This window comes from Indicator indicator, chromosome 12 (genome assembly GCF_027791375.1).
Source record: "Indicator indicator isolate 239-I01 chromosome 12, UM_Iind_1.1, whole genome shotgun sequence".
NCBI classification, from domain to species: Eukaryota; Metazoa; Chordata; class Aves; order Piciformes; family Indicatoridae; genus Indicator; species Indicator indicator.
The window spans coordinates 13,713,374-13,739,259 of NC_072021.1; the positions used below are offsets into that span (position 1 = coordinate 13,713,374).

The window sequence follows — 25,886 nt, forward strand, 5'->3', positions numbered from 1 at the left end:
TCTCCCTTCCAAAGTGTCCACTTCCTCACTCAGTTCAGTATCACCAGCAAACTTCACCAGGGTACACTTTATCCCCTAATCCAGATCACTTACAAAATATTCAACAGCATTGCACCCAACATCGATCGCGGGGGAACGCTCTTTGTGGCAGACGCATTGCCAGTTTGAAAAGGAGCCAGTTACCACCATCCTCTAACCGCGCTCTGCTCCCCGATTCCCGCCCCGGGCCCGGCGTCACGCCCGACAGGAAAACTACAACTCCTGGCAGGCGCAGCGGCTGTCGGGCGGTTCAACCTCCCGGCAAGCTGGGGTGGTTGTGTCTTTCTCCTTTCTCTTGCTCTCCCTGGGTGAAGGCGGAGCGGGTTATACCATGTGTACGGCGTCCCCTGCCGTGGCGGCCGTTGGAGGAGTCCTGAGGGGAGGCGGCGAGCGCGGGAGCGTCAGGCCGAGGAGAGGATGGAGAGCTCCGATGTGGGCGGCCGCCAGCAGGGCCCCATCTGGCACCGCAAGCCCGGCCCGGCGGCACCGCGGGGGTAACGGCCGGGGCAGGGGGCGGCGGGGGACAGCCGGGGCTCTGTGCTGAGCCGGTGGCAACCGTGGCCGACCCAAGTGCTGCGCCGCGGAGAAGAGGCCAAGGCATTGGGCACCTCTAGGGGACGGGGCGGCGTGGGCAGGGCCAGCCAGAACTCACCTGCCAGCTTCTGCGGGGTGGAGGAACAGCCCAGGGTTGCCCGCTTATAGATAACGGGAAGAAACGTTCCCACGGAAGGTGGAGCAGGTCCCCAAGGAGGCTGTGAAACCTCCGTGCTCAGATATAATCACAACGCGGGTGGACAGTTATCCCATTGTAGTTTTGGGGTTTTAAACATACTAAACAAAATTACATGAATGAACTCTCTGAGTTTAATTAAAATTGGAGATACTGCGAAAATGCTGTCTGTCTCAAGCTGAAGAACAGCAGTATGAATGCTGCTTTGTGGTGTCTGTATGGGTGTTCCACCTGGGGAATCTAGATGCAGTTCCATCAAATCCTACTCTTACACTCCTGGGTTAGTTTAGTAGCAAAGGAACTTGTGAAAGGCAGGAAGCAGTGTTGAGGAAATCCTGGAAGACACTGTAACTATGCTGATAAATACTTACACTTCAGGGTGTGCCCAGAATCAGAAGCCATAGTTTGCTTGTGGGTATTTTAAATGACATTAAAGACCCTAAATTTTAATTATAATTTAAAATAGATTAGCATCTTTTAAATTTAATTTTTGTGGTCCTTCCCTTTTATTACAGATAAGAATGATCTTAATGGGATCAGGTGCAAATAGTTTTGTCTCTAGCTTGTACCACAGCTGCATGGCCCTTCCTTGTCTTGCAGTCATGGAATGTTAGGGGTCAGAAGGGACCTCCAGAGATCATCTAGTCCAACCCCCGTGCCAAAGCAGGATCACCTAGGGAGTGCATCCACATGGGCTTTTAAAGTCTCCAGAGAAGGAGATGCCGCAACCTCTCTGGGCAGCCTGTTCCAGTGCTCCACCACCTTCACTGTAAAGAAGTGTTGAGGTGGAACCTCCTGTGTTCTAGCTTGTAACTGTTGTTCCTTGTCCCATCACTGGGCACCACTGAAAAGAGCCTGGCACCTTCATCTTACACCCACTCCTCAGATGTTTATAGGTGTTGATAAGATCCCCCTCATCCTTCTCCAGACTAAACAGCCCCAGGTCTCTCAGCCTTTCTTCACAGGGGAGATGTTCAAGTCCCACAATCATTCTTGTAGCTCTCTGTTGGACTCTCTCCAGCAGATCCCTGTCTGTCTTTAATCACGGAGGCCAAAACTGGACACAGTATTCCAGGTGTGGTCTCACCAGGGTAGAGTAGATGGGAGGAGAACCTCCCTAGACCTGATGGACTCATACTTTTGTAACGTAGTCCAACAACTGCATGCAAGTGTGGGATTGCATATTCTGCTGTCTTAGAAACTGGTGTCTTGAGTAGCTATCAGCACATTATATAGCCATGATCTCAATACTCTGCAAGTGCCCTGAAGTCTTTAATGAGCCTGGTAATATCCTGTCCAGTTTTAGATGTAACTCTGAATTTACATCTAAATGATGATAAAAAATAATCGATTCACTCAGTGTTCTCTAGTGTGTCACACTTTCCTGTGTTACCTGTCCTAAGTGGTCCTGCTTTGCAGGGGTTGATGGTCTCTGGAGATCCCTTCCAACCCCTAGCATTCTATGGTTCCATGATTCAGTGTGAGCCGAAAAGTCCAGGAGTAGCAGATTCCTCCAAACTTGATTTCCTGCGTCCTGGACAAACCTTCCTCTTACGACACAGCCTGCACATAGGCTTTAGTTCTGCATTTGGCTCTATTTTATGCTCACAGCATGGTACAAAAATAGAATGTGAAAAACCAGCAAATTTTGTTCCATACTATCTCAGGTGAATAATGGTAAAAACAACTTTCTTTATGCTTCTGAAGACTGGAAAGAAGCAGTATTAAACCTGATTTCCCTCCACCTCTAATCCAAGTGGTTCCCTACAGCAATTCTTAGCTTCACCATTTTCTAGCATGTTTCTTAATGCTGATAATGAAGAGCCGAGTTCTATTCTGAGTGCTGAATTGGGCTTTCAGATACATTGGTAGATGATACACCAGTATACATCTTAGTGTTATGCATTAATAACATAAATGAAAATCCACATAAAATGATTGTGAATGGTGGATTTCCCATTTGCTTTACATTTCACTAACTACCTTCAAACAGTGAATTACTTCGTTTTAGTATATTAGAAATATGAGATTTCTGCGCAAGAAGATTTTTCATAGTACACCATGAATGATTAGAATGGTAAAAACCATAAGCTAAGAGCATTTTAATCCTAGGATTTAGAGAAATACATGCTAATAAAATTATTCTAAGCATGCTCGTTTTGCTTGGTTTCTTTACAGAGTTATAGTAAACATTATTCATAGTGTCAAAGGATACCATTCAAAGACCATACGTTTTCTGAATGTGGCTTTTGACAGTTCTGGAGATTCTCTACTCGCCGGAGACCACCAAGGGAATATATATGTTTTTGACTTGAATGGAAACAGGTAATAATATATTTATCAAGATGTTTTAATTGTCTTGATGTCTAACATTCAGGGGCATGAAACTTGCCTGGACAGCATGACACAGGTCTGGTTTTAACCCTCATTTTTCCATGAAAAGAGAGAGTGGTTTGCTTGGAGCTGAAACTACAAGCCAGTATTTCATGTAGGCTCCTTAAATATTATTTTATTACTTTAGCTGTTCCCAAAGATCAGAAGTTTGTAGCTCTAAACTGAACAGACAGCAATTTTATAGGAATTAAATATTGGTTGGTTATTCTTTGGACAGTGCCAATCAGTTAATATGAGCCATGTGTTACAATAAACTAGAGCTGAGTCTTAAAATGTTAGCACTCATTTTTAGATTTATTATGATCAGCTATCATTTATTTGTTCCCTTCTACTGAGTTAATTTATTTTTTTCAGTGGAATATATTGAACCTGATGTAAGTTATTACTTGACATGATGAACCAAAGTTTCCTAAAACAAGGAGAATGTGTGTTTTTAAATAGGTTTAACCTTGTTCAGCGCACAATGCAGCCTTGCACGGCTTTGGCATTTAATCTTCGCAGAAGGACAGAATTCCTTGTGGCTTTGGCAGATTATTCCATTAAGTGCTTTGATACAGGTAAGGAAAAATTTAAAGGCTTACTTTCTGGATTGCTATGAAAACCTATATAACTTTACTTTTAATCTTAACTTTTTTTTTGTTTGGTTTGTTGTTTGTTGTTTGTTTTGTTTTGTTGTGTTTATTAATGGAAACCTTCCTGTGTATTTCATGACATCTGTCCATAACAGTTTGTGCCTATGTGGGTTTAGTCCTGTGAGTAAATGAAACTGTGCTTTCTCAAAGTTTCTTGCTCCCACTAAATCATGCAGGCATCTGTTTAACTGAAGTCTGGCTCAGGATCACAATTATGTGTGTTACCTTTTTTTAAAGCAATTCTGTGTATGTTTGCTTAGAGTGAGGTGCTCTGTGTAAAATCAAACCAAAATTAGTTCACAGTATGTTGCTTTATAGGTGAACCAGTTATTAACTGTTTATAGTGAAATATTTGAGCAAAGTGGCAATATACACTAAAAGAATTGTCAATACTTCTGATAATGCAAGTACATTTTTATCCTTGTTCAAACGTGATATTTAAAATTGACTTCACAGGCCACCTGTGTGACTCTGCCATGATTAGAAGTTAAATGGTGAGAGGTGTTGACAGTTCATTCTTCATAAATTAACCTATCAAAAAGTGCAGTTCACAGTATCACAGTATATCAGAGGTTGGAAGGGACCTCAAGAGATCATCAGGTCCAACCCCCCTGCCAGAGCAGGATCACCTAGGATAGTCTGCACAGGAACACATCCAGGTGGGTTTTGAAAGTCTCTAGAGAAGGAGACTCCACAACCCCCCTGGGCAGCCTGTTCCAGTGCTCTGTCACCCTCACTGTAAAGAAGGTTGAGGTGAAATCTTCTATGTTCTAGTTTGAACCCATTGTTCCTTGTCCTATCATTGTGTACCACCAAAAAGAGCCTGCCCCCCTCCTCCTGACACCCACCTCTCATATATTTATAGACATTGATCAGATCCCCTCTCAGTCTTCTCTTCTCAAGACTAAACAGCCCCAGGGCTCTCAGTCTTTCTCCATAGGGGAGATGCTCAAGTCCCCTAATCATCCTCATGGCTCTCCGTTGGATTCTCTCCAGCAGGTCTCTGTCTCTCCTGAACTGGGGAGCCCAAAACTGGACACAGTATTCCAGGTGTGGTCTCACCAGGGCAGAGTAGAGAGGTAGAAGAACTTCCCTCGACCTGCTGGACACACCTTTCTTGATACATCCCAGGATCCCATTGGCTCTCTTGGCCACAAGAGCACATTGTTGTTCCATACAGAACTTGCTGTCCACCAGCACTCCAAGGTCTTTCTCTGTGGATCTGCTTTCCAGCAGGGCAGCCCCTAACCTGTCTTGGTGCCTGTTGTTATTTCTCCCCAGATGTAGGACCCTGCACTTGTCCTTATTAAACTTCATGAGGTTTGCCTGCACCCAGCTCTCCAGCCTGTCCAGGTCACGTTGGATGGCTGCACAGCCTGACAGGTGTCAGCCAACCCCCCCAGTTTTGTATCATCAGTGAACTTGCTGAGGGTACTCTCAATGCCCTCATCCAGGTCGTTGATAAAGATATTGAACAAAACTGGACCCAGGACCGATCCCTGGGGGACACCACTTGCCACAGGCCTCCAAGCTGACTCTGTGCCATTGGTGACAACCTCTGAACTCTGTTGTGGAGCCAGTTTGCAATCCACCTCACTGACCAACCATGTATGCCACATCTCCTGAGCTTTTCTATGAGGATGTTATGGGAGACTGTATCAAAAGCTTCACTGAAGTCAAGATATATGACATCCACTGCTCTGCCCTCATCTACCCACTTGGTCATAACTTCATAGAAGGCTATCAGGTTAGTTAGACAGGATCTGCCCTTGGTAAATCCATGTTGGCTACTCCTGATAACCTTCTTGTCTTCCATGTGGTTAGAGATGACCTCCGGGATGAGCTGCTCCATCATCTTTCCAGGGATGGAGGTGAGGCTGACTGGTCTGTAGTTGCCTGGGTCCTCCTTCTTGCCTTTTTTGAAGACTGGAGTGACATTTGCTTTCTTCCAGTCATCAAGCACCTCTCCTGTTCTCCATGACTTTTCAAAAATGATTGAGAGAGGTTCAGCAACCATATCAGCCAGCGCTCTCAGCACTCATGGATGCATCCCATCAGGCCCCATGGATTTGTGTGTCTTCAGATGGTATAGGATATCTCTAAACCTTTCCTGACTGACCAGTTGTGATGTTTCATATCATCTGGATTTAAATATTTTTTAAAAGCCATAGGAATCACTCACCTGCAGTTTTAGAGTTTGAGTTTGGTATAATTAGTGAAGATTTTAATGTAACACACTTTTCTAAAATAGAGGAGGAGTCAGGGTTAACATCTAAAATCCTCTATGCTTTTTCTTCTCCTTTCAACCACAGGAAGACCAAAAAGATTTTGGATGCACTTGGCAAAATCTTAATTGTTCTATAGAGTCTTTCATGTTTATATGGTGCTCTTTCCAGATGCCAAACCATAATGAAGAATGTTTTAAAATATAAATCTCATTCACATAAGTCAGTATTGGATGAACTATCCTTTGATGTTTATTAGCTAATGCTCCATCTCCTTCTTTAGAAGCCATACTCTAATTCCATGTCATCCTCCCTAGTGACAACAGCTTTTGCACTCAGTTGTCTGTAAGCACAGCAGAAATTTTGACTGTCAGGCTTTATGAGCTGCTTTATAGCCATTTCCCATATTTGATGCCACAGCTGGAACCACCCCATGGGCTTGCCAGGCAAACTACTCAAGGTAAATAGTGTAATTGCCACAAATATAGTTTGGTTACTGAGGGATTAGTGGTCATGCAGTCATAAGGGAGACAATGTAGTCAGAGGAACTATTTCCTTGGTATGCAATACACAGCATAAAAATGTTTTGGACTCTAAAAAAATTAATGAGGTGTGCTTTCTGACTGTGCCTTTCTATAGTCATAGCCTGGTGTCATTCAACCTTTCTTCCTTGCACCTGTAAATAGCTGCATAGTCATTCATAGATATTGTCTGCAAGTAAAAACAAGTGGAGAATTCTAACTGGAACATTTAGTCTCAACTTCTAGAGATTGCTGCAGATGTTCACACTGGTTAATTAATTAGCCTGTGAGGTATGCTGAACTTAATTGATCACAATGTTCATGACTTTTGAAGACTAATTTTTCGGCTAAATTAAGCAAGTCTGTGCAGGTTGACTTTCTTTGTAAAGCCCAGAAGAAGTTAAAAAATCTGTTAACTTGGAGATGAGTAGATGGCTATGGTATAATCACTATATGAAGGCTGCTACCTTTGTTTCATGTTTGTTGGGTTGTGATGGTAAATGATGATACATTAGGTACTCTTACAAGTCTCTTTCACAGCATACCGTTAGCAAAAAAGAATAAAGTAGTGATTGTTTCACTGAACGGCTTTCATACCCTTTTCAATCTTTTCATCACCTGCAGAAACCAAGGAGCTAGTTAGTTGGATGAGGGGACATGATTCTTCAGTGTCATCCATCTCTGTCCATGGCTCAGGCAGGTATGCCATCACTACATCCGCTGATACAGCACAGCTGTGGGACTTGGACACCTTTCAAAGAAAAAGAAAGCTGAATGTTCGTCAGTCTGTGGGTATACAGAAGGTGAGTAAAGAGCAGTTAGTGAGAGCTGAGCAAGCATACCTCAGTAGGAGTAACACTGCATGTTTAAATCACAGAACTTGAAAGTATTTTTTAAATTACAGCTGAATCTTTTTGGTGTTCTTTGGACATATCTCCTTAACTGTCATCCTATCACATCACCCAGACCACTGGAATCATGGCTCAGTAGTCACAGAGAACTGCTAGAAACCTTTTTAGGAACTTTCATCTTTAGAGATACTCAACACTTGGTTGGTTGTGACCTTGACTAACCAAATTTTTCCTAGAAGTTAGAGCTGTCTTCTAGACTGACCCTCACTCGACCTGAAAGTGGGCTCAGAGGATCTCTGGAGATCAATTCCAAAGTGAATGATACTGGGGTTTAGGGTATTGTTAGAAAAATAGTTTTGTTGTCGTAATGGTAGCTTCAGACAGTCACCACCTACCCTGTTCAGCTGCCTATTCCAAAGCTGTTTCTCTTTCTATATGCTGAGAAGTAACTCAGCAAAATGAAATTGCTGCCTAGTGGTTTCTTTGCTCTGGTTTGCTGCACAGACACTTATACTGGAACAACACAGGGGATGAGAAGGATGACATGTTTCTGTCAGGGAATGGTTTAAATAGGTGTTACATGGTTTGAAACAGGTCTGCCTGCGCCACCAAATGTCAAAATTTGGCATAAGTACTACAGAATTGTATTGATGCAGTGCCTGGGCATAGCTTGCACATGTGCTGCCCTGCAGTGAAACACCACTTCAATCTGAAGTTTTCATCAGGCTGGTCACTAAAAAGCCATGCTGATCTTGCAGAGGACAAGGATACTCATTTGGGTGTCTTCACCATGTTCTAGGTCAGGCAGAATTTTTGTCAGCTTGAAATAGTCACCTAGCAATTACTGTGGAAGATGATGCATAAATGTTTGTTTGTTTTATTAAAACTGTTGTGTAGTGCATGTCACTGAAATAATTATCGTGTTTTCCTTCCAGAGATGGCTCCATTTCTTTAGTGAATAATATTTTTCAACTGCTCAGTATCTTCCTTTTGTGTAGACTATGTGTTAATTAATAAACTATGTGTTCTTATTAATAAATTGAATTTAGTAGGATCAGGATATTCCAGTATGGAAGCAACCTTTAAGTCCAAACAGTAGTGACTATGGTTGAATGAATAAATCACTGTTTGGAAATCAAAGAGCCTGCACTTTTGGTGTGGCTCTGCCATTTCTGGTAGGACCTTATGCAAATAATCAAATTTATCTGGATTTCATTTTCCTGTCTTTAGAACAGAGAGAATGATACTTACTTTCATGACACGATTTAAGACGTACAGGTAGTGCTTTATTAAACCACAGCCCTGACATTCACTGTCCAGAGTTGGATTCTTGCTTGCTGTCTGAGCCATTGTAGTAGTGTCACACCAATCTCTGCGGTGTACTTTCCGATGCCTCTTTACTTACACCCAGTTGCTCTCCAATGTACACCTTCTGTTAAGCTGGTATGGAGCAAAGCTAGTTTAAAAAGACAGACTGAGCTGCACACTGTAAGAATAGCAGATGAAAAAAAAAAAAGAGAAAGAAGAGCTAAGAGAAGACATCCATAATGGCTGTTTTCAAAGCATCACTGCTTATTCAGCTGCTGCTTGTGATCATTGTGGTGTTTTGCTAGGGCAAAGCAGAAAACAAGGAACTGTGCAGTACTCCAGTTTACTAAAATGTATACTTCATCTATCTGCAAGATAGGCATGTGCTCTCAATTCATTGTTTAGATTTCCTTAGGGTTCCTGAATGAGGAAAAGCAGCTCAGTCAGTCTGAAGATAAATGACTTTGGTAGGTGAGGTGACACTTTCCCCACAAGTAACTTTTGCTCACTATCAAGTGATTAAATTGGCCTAAACATCCAACTTGCAGTCACTAACATGCAGCAAGATGAATCCCATCCCATGTATCCAGATTTACAGATTTTCAAGGCCCCAAGAGACCTTTCAGAGCAAATCTCTGAACTTTGTAACATTGACTATTAATCTCAGCCAGTGAGTAGTTCAGGTAGTCTCTCCAGTGTTTAGATACTGGAAGACATTTTCAGTTTAACCTTCAAAATTATAGGTACAGGCAGTTTGCTGAACCTGCATATGCTGTGTATGATCTAAACCTATAATCTATCATTAAGCAAGGATGCATCTAAAGACATCCAAAAAATGTAAATAATCCAAGTTTTTTTCTCATTGAAAAAGATTGCAAACAAACAATGAACGTGCTCAGAACAATTGAAAAAAATATATTTACAAGCTTTTTGGTTTTATCTTCACTTATCCTCAAAGTAAAATCTATGTTTCATAGTTGGAGAATACATTGCTAGACTTTATATTTACTTGTAATACATAAAAATACAGAGTTTAAGTCTGAAGATCACAGGATCACAGGATATCAGGAGTTGGAAAGGACCCAAATAGATCATCGAGTCCAAGCCCCCGATGAATGCTCTCTAGTATGCCTTTGGAGGCTCTTGGTACTATTTGAATGCTGGAGTTAGTTTTTAGAAGATGCAACAAGCAGTTGCTGAATGAGCAGTTCTAACCATGTCTTCCATCCCCTCCTTCTCCTGGGTTCATGTTCCACCTGTGTACATCACGTCTTCTCTGACACCCATCAGAAACCTTCACAAGATGATTTAAGAGTCATAAAAATAACACAGATAAAGAATTGTGTCATTTCAGTGAGGCAAACCAGCTTAGCAAAGAGTACAAGTTCTGAACCAGCACAAGGGGGAGCGAGCTTGCCTGGGCTGTAACAGGAAGGAGACCAGCTGCTTGTGGGATGTAAGCCTTGCATTGCAGCTGCATTGCATAGTTACAGTAATAGCTATGCTGTCATGGTTTCTTGCTGGGTTTTATTTTGCCATGCACTTTGGCCCAATTTAAAGGGTAATTCCTTGACAACACAGTCCATTATTTTTCTTTTCCATATTCTTTCAGGTTTTTTTTCTTCCACTGAGTAACACCATCATCAGCTGTTTCAAAGATAATTCTGTTTTTGCATGGGAATTTGATACTCTTCACTGTAAATACCAGTTGCCAACTCCTGTAGAAGGTTCTGTATTACTTTACAAAGTCTTTGCAGTTACCAGGTAAATTGCTTTTTTAAACATTCTGAAGACAGGCCACAAAAACTGTAGCTTTAAAGCAAATTTTTCTTTCCTTATTTGTAATGTATTATGGAAGTATTGAGCTGTATACTATGATAAGCTTTTGAACTCTGTTGTGACTGATACTTTCAGCAGGGATCAATTGCAGGATTTATTACAGTCCCATAGCAGTTGAAATAAAGTAAGTTGATCTTTAATGACCACTAAAATAAGGTTTTAAAATATCCTTTACAGAAGCAAATTTTATTATTTAGAAGCTATTTTGTTCTCTCAGGAGAGTGCAAGAGGAATAATAGCAGATTCAGAAGTTGTTAGAGGGCACAGAAGGAAATGTATAATCTCTTTTTAGCTAATACTAATTTATAGTATTCTGATGGAAACTTTACCTCATCTGTGATCCAGAGATGGCAGGATTTTTGTAGCTGGTGGAAAATCAAATCATCTTCACTTATGGTGTTTAGAATCAAAGCAGCTGATAAGAATAATCCAGATGCCTGCAAAAGTACGAGCTGTCCGTCATCTGGAATTCCTCCCTGACAGCTTTGATGGAGGCTCCAATCAGGTCAGGATTTTTTACAAAGCTTAAGACTGGAGTGTTTGGTTGGCTGATTCAACACATATGCTTGAAGGCTCTTGAGGGACACTGGGAATATGGGCCCATTCCACTCAAAAGGAATGTTGCCATGCTAAATGTTTGTTTAATTGCTCTTTTAGTTCAGTGGCATGTCATTGCTGAATCGGGTATTCCTCTTTGCTTTACAATGACAGCATTAACTGATGCATCCTTGTAACTCACAGGTCCTTGGAGTGTTAAGTCAAGATAATATTATGAGATTTATCAACATAGAAACGTGCAAACTTCTTTTTGACGTTGGTAGTCATGAAGAAGGAATTAGTACAGCAGCAATTAGCCCCAATGGACGATATATTGCATCAGTAATGGAAAATGGTAGCCTTAATTTATACAGTGTCCAAGCTTTGACTCAAGAAGGAAATAAGGTAGAGTATTTTACATTTCCTAAACCTGCAGCAGATCCCATTAAAGTTGATACTTGTCTACGTAACTTTTGTATCAGCAGTGGTTTGCAGACGTGTTGGTGTGCCATATTTAACATTACAAGTAAAGAAAAAGTGCTTTGTAGAGTTCCCTTCATAGTTACTCCAGCCCGTCAGGTAATATGATGGGTACTAAGTACATTTATCACTGTGTTTCTGGTGTTGGGAGGAAGGGGAGATGATATTTCTTTTATAGCAATATGTGTAGACCAACTTATTTTTGTAATGAAGTTTGGGGGAGATGGAAACAGCATAATTTTGCTGGTTCTATCCCATTTCCTACAGGAAATATTTTGCAACTGATGGTCTCTTAAACTGCAGGGATGAATGGTGTTTTTGTACTTGTGATTTTATTAATCTCATTGTGTTACTGGGTGCCAGCATCCATCATTATGGCACAATCATAATCCTAATCCTTCCTAAACAACAAGCATTCTAAATACTAGTTCTTATTTTATTAATTTATTAATGGGAGTCAGATTTCTAAATCCAGAATTCCATTCATCTTTAATCACCATGTCTTTGAAGTAAACAGTAACCAGCTTCAGATAATGAGGGAGTTGGAGCTGAGGAAGGATGTCTAAAGGTGTCACACATACATTCCATCTGCACTTTTGCTGCCGGTTTGACTTGAACTGAGTTATCCACTTTGTTACTTGCTTTCCCAATCTCCACTGACTTAATACCTCCCTGACACTGAAGACTAATTAAAGTTTGCAAAGGCCTTTTTGTATTCTTTTTAACTGGTGCTATAGAAATGCAAAATATTTTAGTGACATTGTGAAACATGCTGAACTAAACAACCTGAACAGTACATTATACACATATATACTGTGCTAAGTATATTTTGTATTTACTAAACAAGGAAATAACATGGTGTTTGAGTTGGTTTGGAAGCTACGTAAACTTTCTTACAGCCTTTCTAGTTTATTACAGCAGTTTTATTCACTGGCGTAATTATTTAGGAGTATGCAGTCCATATATATTTATTTATAGCATAAGTGTTTCTATTCTTGCTATGGGCATCAAGCTCAGAAATATGGCATATAAAATAAACATCAAATTATAGTGTTATTTAATCTCTTACAAGATGTTAACTGCATTGTTTTCACTTAATATTAGCCTCTACCACCCACATTCAAAGTAGTAGAAGATTGGTCCAAGTGCACACCAGAGGCAAATAAACTGGCGATGAGAGTGACTTCAGGAAGGTCAGAGCAGCCTTGGAAATCCAAAGGAACCAAAATTCAAACCAGACTGCTGAAAGTGCAAGCAAACACATCACTTGAAAATAAAGAGGTAGGAAGAAGTTGCAAATATTTTGTTCCCCAGTCTTCAGTGTTCAAATTTCATTGCAAAAAAAATATTTGGGCACTGACTTTAAGTTCAGGCACTGATTCACTTGGATGTTTGAACAGGGAAGGGACTTAGGGGGTTTAGTTCCATTTCCTCTCTCTGCTTATTCCATTCTCCTGTATTATGTGACACAGCCAGAGCTGCCTCCAGCTTGGGATAGCTCTGAATTTGTTCAAGCAACTTGTGACATGTTTGGATATTGCTCGACTGGATCTGCTTCCCTGCTACCAAACTGGCACTTGGAATGTCTGCCTAAAAGCCACTTTATTTTTCTATTTTAATTATTTACAAGATGCAATACTGTGATACTTTTTTCTGCCATTGCTATGCCATCTTCTCTCACTTGTCTTTATCTTGTGTCTTATACATAATCTGTGTGTACAGACACATATATGCACAGATCTATATTCATGCCTGTGTTTATCATCCTGTAACACTGATCACAACATGATCTGTCAATATTCTTTATGTTTTGAACATATCCATCATTTAATAATACATAGTTATAGTCAGATATGGTCTGCTCTGCTTCTGACTGAAATCACCAGCGGCTGTTATTTGTTCAGTGGAAGATGAATGAGCTTTTGAATTGTTTTTTTTTTGTTGTTGAAATACCAGGGATTATGTAACAGAAGTACAGATCATTTTATTGTTTTATTACATTAGGAACTTCAGTATTTAGCTAGCATCATCAATTAGAATGCAAAGAGATTATGAGAGATAAAAGCTTACATTTGTTGTTGATCCCTTGTTCTATAGAACGAATTGCCAGGCGGATTAAAGAAGGAACGTCTGCAGGCCTTGTTGAAAGGATTTGGAGAATATCCAGCAAAGTACAGGTGTGTTTGTGTGCATGTTCATGCTTGCACAGAGTAAATTTGTTTGTGTTTACTGGCCTATGAAAGAGAAGTTGCTTGACTAAGTCTGCATTTTAATTGCAGGATGTTTGTTTGGCGTTCCTTATTACAACTTCCTGAAAACCACTTAGCGTTCAGTAGCCTAATAGATAAGGGTACACACAGTGCATTTGTGAATATTCAAAAAGAGTATCCCATCAAAAGTAGGAAACTCCTGAGAGTTTTACAGAGGTAAAATATACACTTTTATATTATTTATTTATTTATTTATTTATTTTCATGTAGTAATCTGAAATCTATCCAATAGCTGGAATCAGCTGCAAGAAAAATTCTAAAATGAATTAGTAGTGCGTTCATGCAGGTTTGTTTTCTTTTTTTAATAACTCATATAATCCTGCAACTATTTTGAACTTTACAAACTTTTTATATTGTGGTTCTAAAAGGCATATTATATTGTTCTTTGGCATTGGATCAATGTTTTCTGCTCCTTTGTTTGCCTTTGCATACAGGACCTTATCAGCTCTAGCTCACTGGTCTGCTATATTTGCTGAGACACCTTATATTCCTTTGCTAGCATTCCCATTTGTAAAATTATTCCAGAACAACCAGCTGATCTGCTTTGAAGTTGTTGCTACAGTAGTAGGTAAGCAATGATTTTAAAAACTCAGATATGCTGCAACTTGTTTAAGCTTCCCCCTGCAAAAGAGCTTTTTCTGTTGAAATGAATGAGGTACTTCCTAAGAGGTCACCAGGCTCCAATTTACAAGTGTTTCTGGGAATTAATATATAGTAACTGTATGCTTAAAACAAAATCCTAGTTGTGAATAAAACAAGATATTAGACTTCCTTTTGCATTGTTTTTAGCAAAGAGTTAGCTGTTTAACACCATGTGTAAAGTCTAATCAGCAAAACCAAATGTATCTAGCATAATTACAACTACTGAAGTCTCTGAGACATAGGAAAAGTAGCCTCACACTCATGCATCCTCAGCCACTCCCAGACAAAAAAGAATGATCTCTTTTAAGGTTTTACTGTGTTTAGTTGTCTTAAGCATTTGGTAACTCAGAATTAGACATTTAACTGAAAGCTGGCCATGGTTGTCTTCTGAAGAAATGTTCTGAATTAAAGAGCTTTACACTTAAATTAATTGTTACAGCTGCTTCTAAGTCTGTAGAAGATATGTGCTGCCAAGCGTACTTGCCCACTTCACAAACACATGCTGTTAGTAAATAAGTATCCAACTTTGGAGAACTTACTATGTTAAAAATTACTTGATACAGGCTGTAGTTTCAGGAGACAGAAATACCAGGTTGAGTATTCCCATCTGCCTCCAGACACTTAGTCCTACAGCACACAGACTTACTTTATTTTTGAGCTAGATCAGTTCCCTAGTCTGGTTCACAGTGTACTGGCACAAACACAATGCAGCTGGAGGAGCAGTGTACTGTGGGGATGGGTTAGGAATAAATGCTAAGGAGGAGGAGAGATGGGAATATCTTAAATAGATTCTGCTGCCTAAAACTACCTGTTAAATCCATAGCCTTTATAACTAAACCTTAAGATTGTCAAGAGTCTGTCACTGGATTGCAGTGGATTTTGTTGTGGTTTGTCTTGTCTTCTCTTTCAGTTAACTTTTGTCAGCACTGGTTTGAGTATTTTCCAAATCCTCCAGTTAATGTTCTTAGTATGATGGAAAATGTTTTGGCACATCATGACAAAGAACTGCTTGAGCATTTAATAAAATACAGTGTGACTTCACAGGTAATGTTCTAGCCAACGTTTGTATATAAAATGTCACTGCAGTGAATGTTAGTGCACTAGTCTTATTTTGACATAATTCTTCTCTGAGGGAGTTTCCATTAAATAGCAGTGAATGATATGGGACTGTAATTAATGTATCATTGCTTCTCTGCAGCTTTTCCTTCTCCATAATCATAAATCTTACATACATGCTACTGTAGTTCTTAGAATTCTTTTGCTTTCAAGTCCACATTGCTTGAAAATCTACTCCTCAAGTTATAAATATACTGTTTGGGCTTTTTTAAGTTGAACGTAGGTGTGATGACTTAATTTTGTAATCCCTATTTATCCTTAGGGATGATTTCAGTTTCACAAGTCTAACCAGAAGATTTAGACATCCAGTGAAATAAAAGATTTATTTATAATCACCCCATAATAATTTTGAATGTTTATAGTGATGGATAAAACTTAATTTGGTTAGTTCCTTATTTCTTCATAAATCAATAGATTCTTGGTATAAAGCAAGAAAATTTTGTATTATTTCTTTAAAAGGAACGGTAAAATTGTACTAATGGATTATTTCATCAATTTTCCTAAATAATATAGGTTTATGCATGGCCTCTTCTAGAAACATTGTTCTCTGAGGTTCTAACAAGAGAAGAATGGCTGAAAGTCTTTGACAATATCTTCTCCAACCATCCTTCATACTTTCTGATGATTGTTGTTGCCTATATTATATGTTCCAGAGCTCCCTTGCTTCACTGTAATAAAACAGTGGATTTTGAGGTAAACACCTTCATATTGAAGACAGTCATATGAAAATGTACCTACAGAGATGCATAAAACATTATATCTATTGTTAGGGAGGTTAGAAGGAGATGTTTCCACGTTCCACATATTATTGCATATTTCTGAACATCATCTAGTACCAGACAAATACACAATAGATGAGTAAAACATGGAGCAGTTTCCTGCAGTTTCATATAATAATATGTTTAAAAGCTTTCATAAGCTTTCTAATGCCTCTAAAAATTATTTTGTAAACATCAATAGTTCATCAACCACAAAATAATTCTGCCTCTTTTTTTTGGGGATCTGATACATACTTCTGCCTATGGAGACAGGACACAGTCATTTTGCCACCTTGTTTCATTGTTGTGCTTTCAGATTTGCAGAGTTGGGCAGTATCATTTGATGTTCTCTGAAGCTAAATTAAAACATTTCCTTATGTTTAGCCTTCCATGGGAGAAGGAGGTTTTCTTACTTGAAAACATCTCTGTAGGCAAACAGTTGCACCGTGAAATATGTTTGTAAGCAGTCAGTCCAACAGACACCAAGCAGACACCATTATTGCTACATTTAATAATCACCGATTTACAGAGTTTCTTGGTGAATAGGTTTTGACAGAAAGAATAGTCTTTCAAGAATAGGAAACTCCAAGCTCCACATTTGAACACCAGAAGTTGAGGGAAGTTTATCCAGTCTGTGCAGTTAGTTGGATATTAAATTCACACCTAGTTTTCCAGGTCCCTTATGCAACTGCTATTTGAAGAGAAGAAACAGAACCAGAATGTACTTCTGTAACTTGAAGAGGTTTGGGTCAAGTTGTTTGAGCTGGTAATATTTTTCTAATCTGTAGGGCTAATTTCATAATCCCTTTTAAAATCCCCTTTTGGAATATAGGTCTTGCTAATTTACCTAACTATTCCCCAAAAAAGTATATTAAAAACTTGCTTAATCTTTTGTAGAATGTAAATGGAAGCATGTCTCTTACAGTATTTCTTCCATCATCATAACAACCTGGACATCGACGTTGTGATTAAGAAAGCTTATCATCTTATGGAGGCTACACCGCTAGATATCCATCCACAACGTATGCTTGATGACTTCATACCACTCACAAAAGGACAGTACCCTGTGTTTAACAAATACCCCAAGTTCATTGTGGATTATCAGACTCGGGAACGGGAGAAGATCAGACGGGATGAAATTGAATACTTACGAGAGAGGTATTAATGGGAAATGTGAAGACAGTATCAAACTGGGAGGGACAGGTTGACATAATTGTTGTTTCCTATTCAAATGTGTATACTGGAGAAGAGACAAGAAAATTCAGGAAGATGACTTCTTTAAATGGCTGCTAAAGTTTAGGAGTTACTAGGTTTGACACGCTTTTAAGTTAAATTTGTAGTTTTATCTCAAGCAAAAAATGTTTGCTAATTTGCAGAAAATATTGGGCCACTGGTCTTCCTCTTTTTCATGTACTTTATCAGGGGATGCCATACTCTTTCCTGACAGTGCATTTTGGCGGGTCTTTGCTAGTATAGTCATCAGTTTGTAAGTAATCAAGTCATGTCTTGATTCTTGGCTTGAATTTCCTTCCACTCAGACAAATAGCACATGAACAGGAAGCTAAAGCACAGGAATGGAAAGCAGAAGATGAAGCCTGGTACCGAAAGCAGGAATTACTTCAAGAAGCTGAAGAACAGAGGCGAAAAATGTTGCTGGAAGAAGAAGAGAAGCTGGCAGAACACAGGCAGAGGTATTACAATACAGGAAGCATTAAGGGCCTGACTGCTGTAAGGGCCTGACGTTTTTAACTCCGACTAAAGGAGCAATAACCACAAATTTGTATGAATTGTAATGTGGGAAAACGGTTCGGTCTGGTGGGTCAGATTTTGGTGTGGGAATGAAGTGATCTGGCTTGTATTACGCCTTGTCTGAGGGAATACAGCAGATTAAAGGCCAAGTCACTTCATATTTTTGTCTCGGCTCCCAGCCTTTTGTCTGATCTCTTCAGATTGTGAATGCTCTTAAGCAGCCAATTGCTGTGTGTTTGCATGCTAAGACTTCAGACTTGCACTGCAGACAGACCCACACTGCAAATATGAGATTCACTTTCAGTATCAGTGACTGAGCATTCTTGTATTTCTAGTGGATTTAGAAAAAGAAACAAACCTGCTTTTTCTGTCAGTTGCTGAGGAATGAGGTGTGATAGTCCTGAAGATGAACTGTTACTTGTTGCTGCAAAGGTTTAAGAGAATTTCAATATCTCCTTAGTTTTTTACATCAGCTATGAGTAATCACAGAATATTTAAGTTAACCCTTAGGATCATCAAGTCAGCTGTTAATGCTACCAAGTTCACTACTTACCCATGTGTCACATCTACAGGCTCTTCTCTTACACCTCTGTAACCTCCAGAGCAAGCTGGTTTGTTTTTTTTTTAAAGAAAGCAGTAAGCCTTTCTTTGCAAACTAATTCTTGAGTTTGTGACACTGTTCATTGAAAGAGTTTGATATTTTCCAAATAAACTTAGGACTAATTTTGTGCAGAAAGAGGTACCAGGACACTAACAGTTGTTCTAAGGAACAGTTTCTAGTTCTGAATGATTGAAATAGTAAACTAGTACACTGAAATAGTAAACTAGTAAACTATTGAAGTAGAACAGAAACAGAGCACAGGACTTCAAAGATTCACTGGGTTTGTTGCCATTGGATGTTTGTGTGTCTGTGAATTTAGTTTTGTCTTGTAAATGAAACTATACAAGAATGAAAGCAACTGTCATAAAGTTTTTAAGTTAGAGATTAGATGGTAATAGTTAATAGGAAACTGCAGTGCAAGTTTGTGCTCTTTGGTGTTGATCTCTTGTATATACAAGTTCCTTTGTTTCTGTTTGTCTTGACTTTGAAGATTAGCTGCTGCAAGAAGAGAACTGAAAGTTAAGGAACTACAGTTTCTTGAGGCTTCAAGAAGGCGCTTTCTGAAGCACCAGCAAGATCAGCGCCAAATGGAACTGAAGCGTCTTGATGATGAAATTGCAAGAAAGGCTGAGTATTGCTCAAGCAATTTTTTTCTTGAAGCTGTATTAGTGAAAATAAGCAAGTAAAGAATGCATAAGTAAAACTTCAGTTGATGTACTGCATCTTGAGAGTCCAGAGGCGTATTTGTCATGAGATGGACAGCTTTAAGTGGTGAATGCACAATTTAACAGTTTTATTTGACATTTACCATCTCCCACTGACTTGCTTTAACTGGTAAAATTCCTGAGAAAAGCCAGGTTAATCTGACAGTGTCAAATGAGAGGCTCTGCAGCATCCTCTGGGCAGGCCTCGCTCTGCTCCCTTGTTACTACCTTAGGCACCATGCCATGCAGGTGCTGAGAATGGAAGTTTTTGAAGCTCATGGGCACAAAGTTAGTCTTTGCTGGGCCGTTTCTCATGTCTCAGCACCACACTTTGCAGAGTGCAGTAAAACTGCACGTTTGTTTCTGCAGTCAGGGCACTGTATGATTCCTTAGCTCCAGCTCAGCACAGGCTCTGCCAGGTGCAAAGTAGCCACTTCCCTATCTGCCTACCATTGTCCACAGCGTTCTGGGTTCAGAGACTCTTTATTCAATTCAGGTTATTGGTGCTAGATCAAGCCTGAGGTTTTCCTAATATGCTTGGCTGGATGCAAAACTATTCCTGTGCCTTTTCTCCACCTTGCCCTGTACTTTCTGTTATTTGTGGTATGACAAAAAGTTAAGTAGAATTCAGAAGCAGGGTGTGGTTTGGAATTTTGAACATTCTTCTTGATTTTTTTTGGTATGTTTTAGGGGAAAAGAACTTCTCCTTTATATTCATGTGTTTCTCTTCTCCCCAAGGCATCCATAAGAGAGCAGGAAACAGCTGCTACTCTTCAAGATGTAGAAGCACAATGGATGGAACTTGAATCACAAAGGCAGCTTTTTGAACAGGTAATTATTAAGCAATGGCACAGACGTTTATAGTTAATGGTTCTTCCTTTGCAGTTCTCAGATTTGGTTGTGTTCATTCAACCAAACTTTGTGAGGAAAACCTTTTTTTTTTTTTGTCAGAATAAACCCTCTGTTACTAAAAGCATTAGAAGAACTCACTGCTATCTGGAAGAAAATACTGATATCCTCCCCATTTTATTCCTCTCCTTTGCAAAGGCATCGTTTGGTTGCTGCAGGGTTTAGCTGTGTGCTCCACTGGCTGACAGAAGCAAGGAATGTGTAAATAAGAAATAAGTCTTTAACAATATGTTCCTCATCCCAGAAACTCCCACCTTTTTGTTTGTGATATCCAGATAGATCTGTTTTCTGGTGAGAACAGTATAGCAGATTGATGTAGTTGATGAAAAAAATGTCTAATTGCCAACAACATCATTAAACAAAAAGGAATGGATGGTTCATGGGGAATGCCCAGTTCTTTTCTCAAATGGCCAACTTATAATTCAGAAATTAATATAATATAATATAATATAATATAATATAATATAATATAATATAATATAATATAATTCACTAATAAAGAGTTTAAATCAAAAATACTATTTAAAGTTAAATACTACTTAATCATTATAAATAATCATTATAAATGACTGAAAAGCAAGGCTGCCAATGGAAGGCTTTTGTAATGTCCAGTTTGGCTAGAAATAGTAAGGTGAGCATTTAGAAATCATGGGTACATGTTCCCATCTTGCCTGAGTGCAAACCTGATGGAATGCAAGCAGAAGTGGGCATCCAGATAGCTAACCCTTACTCTGAAGCACCTGTCTGCTTATATTTGGCTTTTTAAAACTTTTGGCTGTAGGCTTTCTTTTAGCATTTATTTATTAAATACACAGCCAACTGTATGGTGGCTAGATAACACAAACCAGGCTAAGCTCACTACAGTATGTGTGCAGTCAGTTGTTGAAGGGAAGTAATTCTGCAGTGACCATCCTCTTCAGGCTAGAAAGGTAGCAATTCTTTCTTTACCTGACTGAGGATATATGGCTGCCCATAAGAGCCTGTGAGGACAACCTTCCCTGCTGTGCCCTGAACTGATTGTTGCACTGCCCTCAGTGAAGGGCTTTATTCAAGCTTAGAAGGCTGTGCATGTTAGCTTTGCTTCAGTACCCTGCTGATATAGCTCAAGAGATTCCCACAGGTCTAGCAAAGGGTTATGTCTCCTCCAGAAGAGTGTGTAGATATGCCCTGGTGAATGTGAGAAAAAGATGGCAAGAGTTAAAATTCCATTTCTAGATCTACGGCTCATTCCTACTACTTTGGCAAATCACTTCTGCATTCAAAGTGCAGGTGTGTTCCCTGTAAGTCCCTGTACCATGTAACATGATTTATGTTTGTGAAACATTTTGAGATTTTGTCTAAAATATGCCATAAAACTGCAGAATATTTTCATGATTAATCAAATTCACGTAAGTTGGAATTCTGCTTTATGCTCCACTATAATCCAGGGAATGGAATTACATCAGTGTCAACCTGCAAGACCACTGTGATGACTCAAGTGGGAAATACATGGATATATTAGAATACTAGCTTAATTAAATTTTAATAAATGTTAAAATTACAAATGTGGGTTAGTAGCTTAGCAACAAGAATTTGTTTGTATGTTTGGCAGCGTCTAATCAAAGATCAAGAGGCAGTCACAAAGGAAATCAAAGGAGAGGTGGATGCCCATCAAAGAAAGGTCGATCTGGAAGATCGTCTTCTTCAGCGATTGATGGAAATAGAGAGAGAAGAAAAACAGAAAGCTCAGATAGTAAGATAATTGGATCTTAGCATGTGTTTTGGGGAGCTAGTAATCTAACTAGTACAAGTAGTACTAGCTACTAGTATTTTAATTGCAGTTAACTAAATCAAGTGAGTATGAGAATATTTTCCAAAGTCTAATTTATATGTACCTATATTAATATATTATGATACTGTGTGTAAAGTTTTGAGGGTTTCAAAAATCTGACTGAAGTGTCCAAGCAGCTATATAATACTGAAATTCTCTGGGCCTCTTTGGTATCAACTTCTCAGAACTTAGAAGGCATGTGGGACTCAAAAGTGCTTTTCAAAATAAGTCATCCTTCTGTTAAGGAATATGTTTTATTTGTAACCATAATAAAATGAAAGTAAGCCTCAAAGGAACTTTCAATTGGTAGTACTTGGCAGGAAATTCAGCTGTAGAAGCTGTCTTCTGGATCACAGTTATGAATGTGTATAGCTTAACATTAGGAATTGTTCAGATCTTCAAGATCAGAACTTGTAACTGCACAGTTGGAAAGAGAGTTGCAGCTAACCCACTGTCCATATGCTTGGCATCTGCATTTATATTTTGTCTAGAAATAAACATATGGGTCTGAATTTTTGTAAACAGCCTTTGATTTTTGGAAGCAGATGGATGTGGGTGGAAGTATTGGCATGCAGGTATCAATCTTATGTTAATTGCACCTGTACATTGTATTAAATCCTCAAAATCATGGAGAGGGCTGAGGTTGATGCTTCGTTCCAAAAGATAAAAAAAAAAACAAACCACCCCAAACAAAAAAACCTCAAACCCACAAACCAAAAAATACAACAAAAAAAGACCCTCAGTAAGGGAAAGAGTAAGAAGGATGAAAAAGCAGCAGAAGAAAGCCCTGAAAGATGAGACAGCCAGCTGTAATGAATGGAGGAGTGGCACTGCAGGGGCAGTCCCCCAGCAGGGCCATGTAATAGTGATACTGGAGAACACTGTGGTTCATCTTACCTTATCTGTATGTAAGGCTGTGTACTTGAAATAGAGCAAATGGATTCCTGGTAAGAAATGTATTTTATTAGGTGGCTGAAGAAAATTTAGCCAAAGCAGAGCAGAAACACATTGACACTGACTGGAGGTTGCGAGCACTGCATAAACTAAGAAGTGATGATCGGGATCGTGAGAAGCGTTATGAAGAGATAGCCAAGGTTCTGCATGACAACAGGGTGAGAGAGGCTGAACTGCTGAATGCCATGAGAGAAGCAGAAGAAAAGAAGGTATTTGGATTATTTCTTCTTCTAAGTGAAACTGACACAAACGTGTCTTTTGCCCATAACATGATCGAGCATGAAACTGAAAGGTATCGAAGAAATATTTTGTTAGAAATCACCATTCCTGGTTTGTCTGGAAGTTTCCAGAAGCACTAGAGCAAATTGGTGAGGGTACTTTAGGCCTAGGAAAGCATATTCCTAGTTCTGTATGTTACTTTCCTTGTTTTTCTCTGACCCAAGAGTTTTACCTTTCTCCAGGTATTTTAATAAGAAGTTTTCCTAAAAGAAATATTCACTCAGCTAAATAACATATATTTTGATTTAAGGGTGAAGTGCAATCTGTAATAATCCTGATGGGTTTACTGATTGCTTTTTAACTTGCAACACATTGTTGAAGACACATTTAATATCTCTGCACAGTGGAAAGAAGTTACACAGAAAAAAGCTCAACTGGAGGAAGAGCAGAAGGCTGCTGTTGCTGCAGATGAACACAGGAAGCAGTTTTTAGAAGACAAAATGAGGGAGACATTAGAATTGGCTGAAAAGCTGCAAAGAAAGGAAGTCTGTTTTGGTGAGCATGTAGATAATGCAGTTCTCTCATGAGGATGTCAGCACCGATATTGGCATGAAGCATTCAACAACTGAACGCAAAGTGTCCCATATTAGAGATAAACTTATGATCAACTCCTTTACATAAGTACTTTTTGGCAATATTATTTCATGAAACCAATATCTCAGGCTGGACTTGGAAAGGAATCTTGGTTTGATGTCTGTCAGATGCAGCAATAGCTTAAGCCAATTGTAAAATCATATCCCCTAAAAATCCTCTCTTAAATAACATATTAGCAAACTCGCTGCTAACAAGTGATTTTGCCAAGTGTTTGTTCACAGGGGAAAAAACAACATTTATGCACTTCCAGAATTTGCCAGTACATCTTTCTGAAATGCTGCATGTGTGTTTTTGCAGATATTTCTCCTTTCCCCCCATCTCTGCACGGCTCACACAAGATTAGTGATTAGTTATTAAGATTAGGTAATTTGTATTGCTTTGGGCAAACATTTTCAGTCTGTGCCCTTATTTACCTAATATTTTTACTATGGAGTAATTTGCCAATGCAGATTATTAACATGGGTGTCTCCTAAAACTGCAAGTATGAGTAGTGATATTGCACATGATCTTAGTGGCCCATTTGTCAGCAGATTAATTATATAGGAAGAAACAGCACATGTGGAGCTGTAATTTCTTAAAATTAAATGCAGCGATGCATATCTTTGACCCATAGAATAGAAACATTGACCTGTAATTCTGAGCAAATTGTACTTGCCATTAGATGGAGTGAATGATTGTTCCAGTTTGGCTTCCTGGGGAAAAAACGTTTCACCTCAAGCTAGAAGAAGTCACTAGAAATCAAAACACTTTTAATGTACAAAGAATTCTCTCCATTTCCAACAGAGAGACTGCGTGATTTAAGGGCCAGACGTACACAGAGTGGGGTAGAGCTGCAGCAGGTGCCAAGGTCTGGAAACATCTGCCTGAATGATTTGTCTGCATCAGAGTCATCATCACACGGTAATTTCTAAGTTAGGACTGTGCTTTCTTTCACGTTTCATTTCAGAAGCACTACTGGAACACCTCATAGTGCAATTGAGTCATTACTACTTGTGTAGGTGTTTAGTGGATAGTAAACCAGTTTATTGTTGCATTGTATTTCACACCTGAAAAAAATGTCTTCACTACCAGTGGCAGCACAGGTAGGAAGTGCCTAAAGAGTCACATCATGAGAATGGTCATATTAAACCTTAGCCTAGTTTAATCCAATTCTGACCTGATATTTTTTCCTATGCTTTTTTTGTTGTCATAGTTATGGGTGATTGGAGGGGGTTGAGAAGATGTAAAACTGTCTTCACCAAAATCTTACTGAGAGTTAGAGTCAGGAGTTAGTCTGCAGTTATTTCCTTGGGTTGTCCTAGCCATTACAGTGAAAGCACATTTTAAAATCACCAGTGCTTAAAGCATTTTAAGTGCAAAACCCTGCACACAATGGGAAACACCTATCTATGGACCTGCCATAGCAATTCGTCAGCATGTGACCTTTTCATAACAAAACATGGGCACCACTTTCAAAGAACTTGCTTTTACGGGTTTTAGGGCTGACTTATGCACACTGGTGCTAATAAAACATCTCATTTCTATGTCAGAGAGAGCTGTTTCCAGTAGGCATTCATAGTGTTTGTTTATGGAAAACCATAAAGTCCCAGTTTCTTGTTCTCAAGTGTCTTTAGACAGAAGACGAGAAGAACTGGCACGCCAGGAGCGGGACCTGATGGCAGAAGTCAGACGGCTCAGACAAAAGCTTACCTCACGGGCTCGAACTAAACATCCTACTACTCCATTTCCAGCTACAAAGTGGACACCTTGAGATGGTTTACCCTGCACCTCAGCTGTGCTTTCAGATCAGTAATCAGTGAAACGCTAAACATGTACAGTGTGATATAGGACTGATCACAGATTGTTTATTATAGAGACTTTTGGAAATATTTTTATAATCATAAAATGCTAGTTAGCAAAATGTGTGCTTTGTAACTTTCTCATTAGTTTGTTAGTAACTATAAT

The 25,886-nt window shown here is 39.3% G+C and overlaps 1 protein-coding gene across 2 annotated transcripts; it reads left to right on the forward strand.

The window, feature by feature from the left end:
* The first annotated feature begins 456 nt into the window (after positions 1-456).
* On the forward strand, positions 457-25,692 carry TBC1D31 (TBC1 domain family member 31). 2 transcript variants are annotated; one of them, XM_054385342.1, is made up of 22 exons: positions 457-533; positions 2,948-3,094; positions 3,605-3,720; positions 7,166-7,344; positions 10,313-10,464; positions 10,885-11,044; positions 11,281-11,481; positions 12,661-12,837; positions 13,654-13,733; positions 13,836-13,982; positions 14,261-14,394; positions 15,379-15,512; positions 16,098-16,277; positions 17,268-17,500; positions 17,881-18,033; positions 19,183-19,318; positions 20,135-20,227; positions 21,897-22,037; positions 23,084-23,278; positions 23,693-23,860; positions 24,722-24,842; positions 25,547-25,692. In XM_054385342.1, exons 1-22 carry the CDS (start codon positions 457-459, stop codon positions 25,690-25,692), a joined length of 3,270 nt encoding a protein of 1,089 aa, XP_054241317.1. The 2 variants fall into 2 exon arrangements, with proteins under 2 accessions (XP_054241317.1, XP_054241318.1); XM_054385343.1 differs by having other exon boundaries at positions 23,693-23,843; positions 24,726-24,842.
* Positions 25,693-25,886: the final 194 nt, after the last annotated feature.